This window comes from Papaver somniferum, chromosome 7, assembly GCF_003573695.1.
Source record: "Papaver somniferum cultivar HN1 chromosome 7, ASM357369v1, whole genome shotgun sequence".
NCBI lineage: Eukaryota > Viridiplantae > Streptophyta > Magnoliopsida > Ranunculales > Papaveraceae > Papaver > Papaver somniferum.
In genome coordinates this window covers 9,051,900-9,057,899 of record NC_039364.1, presented here as the reverse complement: position 1 = coordinate 9,057,899, position 6,000 = coordinate 9,051,900, and the positions used below count along the sequence as shown (strand labels likewise).

At 35.4% G+C, this 6,000-nt stretch overlaps 1 protein-coding gene across 1 annotated transcript; it reads left to right on the top strand.

The window, feature by feature from the left end:
- The first annotated feature begins 1,704 nt into the window (after positions 1 to 1,704).
- On the top strand, positions 1,705 to 3,708 carry LOC113295280 (aldehyde oxidase GLOX-like). The gene has a single exon (XM_026543628.1). The coding sequence runs from the start codon at positions 1,808 to 1,810 to the stop codon at positions 3,464 to 3,466; it is 1,659 nt and encodes a 552-aa protein (XP_026399413.1). The 5' UTR covers positions 1,705 to 1,807; the 3' UTR covers positions 3,467 to 3,708.
- Positions 3,709 to 6,000: the final 2,292 nt, after the last annotated feature.

Sequence of the window (6,000 nt, the reverse complement as noted above, 5' to 3'; positions counted from 1 at the left end):
GTACACAGTTAAGTCAAGATGGCGTATCAGATGAAGTCAGCATAATCACGAGTAAAATGTGAGGATCTGTGCGAAGTATGAAAGGTCTGCGATGTACGCAGGTATAAGTGTGCGATAATAACGGACGGTCATTCCGAAATAAGGGGTTATCTTAGCTGTCATCCACTATATAACACCCTGTATAAAGGGTAGATTGGCCTTGTGAGAAAGAGAGTTCTTTTTAGAATTTTTGGTCAAGAAGTTAGGAGAGAGAAATTCTGTGTAAAAGAAACCTAGGGTTTCATATCTTCTTGTAATATATCTTGAGATCTTGATATAATAAAAAGATAATTTCTACCATGATCACTTAATAATTCATAGATTCTTATATTTGTGTGGTCATAGGATTTCCTGCAACTACACTTCCCTTTTCCCTTGTCTCCGCCTGGTAGATTATCGGAGTCTGGTGTGTACTGGAATGGTTCAGTGCACTGGAACGAACATCGAACGGCAACTCTTCACTATTTTGATATTGGTTGTGAATTAATGAAGACAGTTGCAATGTCAACGCAGCCGCATTCCAAAGGAGATATTTTATACTTTAAGGAGAGTAGGGGACATATTCATCTTATGGAGATGTGTAAAGGCGACATGCCCCGTGTTAACATTTGGGAGATGCGTACGGATTATACGAGATGGAATGTCAGGTATTACGTTGATCTTAGTCCATTAACAAAATAGAGTTTCTATATTCAATCGTTTTGATTTGGATGTGCTTCTTATTGAAGAAGGCAAAGATTCGTCAAGGTTGATATTAAGGATAAGGAGGGACAAGGTGATATCCTTTGACCTTAAAAACAAGAGTTTTAAGGAAATGTATGATATTGATCAGTATATCTATGAATTAGAAGGATTTCAGTATATCGAAACACTTGCTCATGCTTGAATATTGCTTTGAAGCAGCCAAAAATAAAAAGATACCTGAGAGACGGCAACAGAGGATGGTTTAGAGATATAATATTAGAAGACTAACAAGAACAGGTGAAGTGGAACATGCCAATGGGAAGAGAGTCGTGGTGTTCTTAAGATCTTTTTAGAGAATGATATTCGTTATGCTGTTACTTATACTGAACATGCTAGGAGAATGACTATTACAGCTATGGGTGTTGTTCACGCTTAGAAATGACAAGAGGAGAATTTTTTATGCGTTAGGTGACTCTCTAAAGGTTAAGGCCTAGTTAGGGATGGGTGTTTCTGACTTCTTTTTTTTTTTTTTTTTTTTTTTTAGTTTTTAAGTTTCTTATGGTTACACTACATTGTTTGGTGAAATTGATTTTATCTGCTAAATTGATTCTCCTCAGCAATGCATCCGAGTTATCCATTCGTCTAAGACTAGACCAGCTTCTTGCAGGAGTTGCTGCTATAAAATTGGCTGCTATCTTTATCAAAACCAAACAATATCTATATTTAAGCAGAAACGTAACAGGACTTGTTGGACTTTTAATATGTTCTGAGAAAGAAAACTTGATTGAACTCATTAACCAAATGTTTAATAATAAACAAAACCCCATACAATGAACTTGCAAGTTTGAAAAGAACTTTACCAAGAAAAGAATATCAAGATGATCCACAAATTTTACCTAATTGTTGTTTATGTGCTACATTTTCAGTCTTTTTTTCTTTTACGACTTTCTAACCACTAAACTAGCATATATAAGCACATAGATAACCATATAGTAGAGACTGTCTCATCAGAGAAATCTTCTTCTTCTCATTAACAAAAAACACTAGAATTCTTCTCTCTTGATTTTCATTCATTCTTTGAAACATGATTACTGCTAGAGCTATGAATGTCATTCTTTCTTTGCTTGTTTGGCAACTTTTATGCATGGCCGGAAAAAGTCATCCGAATCTTGCCCGTGCGGCTACTTTAGGAGAATGGAAACTATTACAGGAAAACATTGGTGTTTCAGCAATGCACATGCAATTACTTAACAATGATCGTGTTATCATATTTGATAGAACTGATTTCGGTCCGTCTAATTTATCGTTACCTGATGGTGTATGTCGGTATAATCCTGATGATTTGGTTCTTAAAGTTGATTGCACAGCTCATTCGCTTGAATACAACGTTAATGATAACTCGTTTCGACCACTGATGGTTCAAACTGATCCATTTTGTTCATCGGGTTCCGTTTTGGCGGATGGGCGTCTAGTGCAAACCGGAGGGTTCAATGATGGAGAAAAGAAATATCGAGTCTTTCGACCCTGTACCGACTGTGACTGGCAGGAATTTGATGGACTGAATGCACCGAGATGGTACGCCACAAACCATATATTGCCCGATGGAAGAATTATTGTCATCGGTGGTCGACGGTCATTCAATTACGAATTTTACCCGACATCAAAAACACTTATCGATTTTCCGTTTCTAACTCAAACAAATGATCCGGGTGAAGAAAACAATTTATACCCTTTTGTTCATCTAAACGTAGACGGAAACTTATTCATTTTTGCCAATAACCAATCAATCTTATTGGACTACAACAAGAATTCCATCGTAAGAACATACCCGCAAATACCCGGTGGTGACCCAAGGAATTACCCAAGTTCGGGTTCATCAGTACTACTTCCATTGAGTCCATCTGGAACTGAAGCTGAGGTATTGATTTGCGGCGGTGCACCCAGAGGTTCATATCCTCAGGCCAAAAAAGGAGTTTTCGTTACAGCTTTGAGGACATGTGGGAGAATTAAGATCACCGATGCTTCACCGCAATGGGTCATGGAAAATATGCCCACACCTAGGGTCATGAATGATATGACTTTGCTTCCTGATGGCAACGTTTTGATCGTCAATGGTGCTTCAAGTGGAACGTCCGGCTATGAACAAGCTACAAACCCGGTTCTGAGTCCAGTAATTTATTTCCCAGATAAGCCAGTCGGTTCAAGATTTCAAGTCCAAAATCCATCAAAAACACCAAGAATGTACCACTCATCATCAGTTTTACTGAGGGATGGCAGGGTTTTAATAGGAGGTAGTAATCCAAATGATGGTTACGTATTCACTGGAGTTGATTTCCCGACAGACTTAAGTTTAGAAGCTTTCTCACCGGCATATTTGCATACAGAGTTCGACACCATCAGACCTACCATTGTTTTTCCTACAGCACAAACAAGTCTAAATTATGGAGAAATTTTAAGGGTTCAATATACGATTTCAGGTACACATAGCCCATGCGACGTGAATGTGACAATGGTATCCCCTTCGTTCGCGACTCATTCTTATTCCATGAATCAAAGGTTGCTGTATTTGGGAGGTGGAAACTCCCTCAAGGTTGGAACATCCACGTACACTACCGAAGTTAGAACTCCTAAATCTAGCATTCTTGCCCCGTCCGGGTACTACATACTGTATGTTGTTCATCAAGGTATTCCTAGTGTGGGAACTTGGGTTCATATATCAAGTAAGCAGAGTGCCGAGTGGTAACATTTAATTGTTAACACTAGAATGCATATAAGCGTTTCAAATTCTAAATTATAGGTTTATAAAACGAATTATGTGACAATTCTAAAGAAAGTAGTATCTATCGTGTCCGTTATCACAACAGTTTATACAGGGAAAATGATTGATGAATATCTTTTAAAGCCAAGTAGACTTCTAAAGAAATAAAATATATTTTCGTTTTTCCAGTAGTCGATCATCTGTTGCCTGCTGGCGAATTTGCTGAAGAATTATTCATTTTGTAGTTTTTTTTTTTTTTTAATCTCGAAAGGAGTTATTGCAACCTCTTCAATCTTGTCTTCGTTGTTGATGGTTCAATTTTAATATACGAAGGCAAATTTAGAGAGATTAGGAATTGGAAGGACAAGGACAAAAATGTGGAAATGTACCGAGGGGAGATTAACTTCTAGATTACTCGAAAAGTGTTGCAAATTAAAAGGAATGCGTTGTCTATTTGTTAACACGATCTCTTTCTATATGTATATATGTGTGGCATTCTAACTAGTAACGAGGTAGTTTTGCTGAATGGTTTAGTGCAACCAAAATCATCTTTTCGTGGAATGGTTCAACGCAGATTGATTTAATTTTTAATCTAATGGCTGAGATGGTTAAGCATCTCTAATGGCTGAGATGGTAAGATCTTGTTCCATTCAACGGAGCGCACTGTTTCATTTAGTGTAACTTAATTCTGCGTTTCGTTGTTCCATTAACCGCATCTACCTTTCGTCGTTCCATTCAGCGTATTTGTATTCAATATTAGAATTGCCAAATCTCGCCCATAAGATTTAGCTGCCAATTTAAATGTTAAATTAGCACACCAGAGGGCTAAGCATGAAGGAGTCAAATTGTGGAAACAATCAAGGAACAAGATGTTACCCAAAGTTCAACAAGATAATAATGAGCTTGAGAACTACAAAACTATATAATGGAGTGCGAGAACATAGTATAGGTTTAACTGATGATGGCATGGCACACGAAAGAGTTGCTTACCTTGAAGAAACTGTGAAAAATGGGCTTGGAATAATGTTGGATAAGAACTGATTCAAATATATGTCACCTTAAGATATTAATTTGATATTAATTAAAGAATCCTAGGGCTTCGACCCAATAGGATTTTGGGACTTAAAATGTTATGTATAGGCAAGAGATGGATAAGGTACTCAAGGTATATGAAAAAGTCAAAAGTACCCTCACCTGAATTTCACTATTCATCAAAAAAGAAAAAAAATCATAAATCTTATAATTTTCTCTTCTCCTTTTTTTTTCTCTTCTCACTGACAAATCAAGATGATCACGATTTCATCATCAAGAAGATGAAGATAAAAAAAAAATATTTTCCTCATCCTTTTCTTCTCATTTATAAATCATGATGAAGATGATGATCATAATTTCATCATTATGAGGATGATGATCATAAAAAAACTCAAAACTATTATCTTCTCATTCTGCTTCTCATTCATAGATCATGATAAATATGATGATCATAGTTTCATCATGATAAAAATGATCATCATAAAAAGAAAAAACTAAGAAACCCATCATCTATTTTTTTCCAACTAATTTCTCTTTATTAGGATTCTATTTTTTCTCGCATGTATATTTAAAACTGTAAATTTTTAGAATATTTTTCTTCTATATTTATCCACAAATGATGGATAGGCACATATACGTCAACCGATTGTTCTTCATGGTTGAAGAACAACAACCCAGAATTTTCCAATGTGGACATTCCTATAGACCAATTCTGATTAAAGGAAAAGCCCAATTTTTTTAATCTACTAATATATACATCGTTTCTGCTATAATCGATTCTAACAAACAGTTTATTTAGTAAGTAATGGTCACTAATTCTAGGTATTTTTCGTAAATGAGGAATATCAACCCAGAAGTGCCCTACAAGTACATGAACATCAGCTTATTCTTGGTTGTAGTTTTTACCAAAAAAAAAAAAATCAAAATGATTTCATGTTTCCGTGATCAATTATCATTAGTTGGTTTCTAGGTTGTCAAGACAAAACATCAATTAATCAACCAAATTTTTACTAATTAGTCAAGAATAAATTATCTATTAACGAAAATAGTTTGTTAAAAGGTTTCATAGTTTAGTCGAAAACGACTATACTTTGCTTCAATTGATACGCCTCAAAGTAGCTGGGACGTAAAAGCACAAGTGATAGAAATCTTTTAATCACGTACGTAATTCAGGTGAAGATATATAGTTCCTGGAATGAAATGAAGCTTGCAGTGTTTGTTGGAGTAATTTAAATAAAAATCTAACACGCTGAAGTAAACGGGGACCGAAGAAAAATTATTTGTTGATATGGAGGAAACTTAAGAAAAACAATTCTCCGACTGTTTTAATTGTGGCCTTTTATTTTTCACTAGTGGGAAATATTGTTAAATGAAGCATCAAATTATGTATTTATTATAGAAAGGGAAAATAAAAGAATGTTAGAAATCTCAAATGCTAGTTAGAGATTTACAATCCAAGCAATTTTAATGATAAGACTTCATTGAAA

Excerpts from the sequence above, each read along its gene's own strand:
- LOC113295280 (XM_026543628.1), top strand. The coding sequence starts at position 1,808 with ATGATTACTGCTAGAGCTATGAATGTCATTCTTTCTTTGCTTGTTTGG.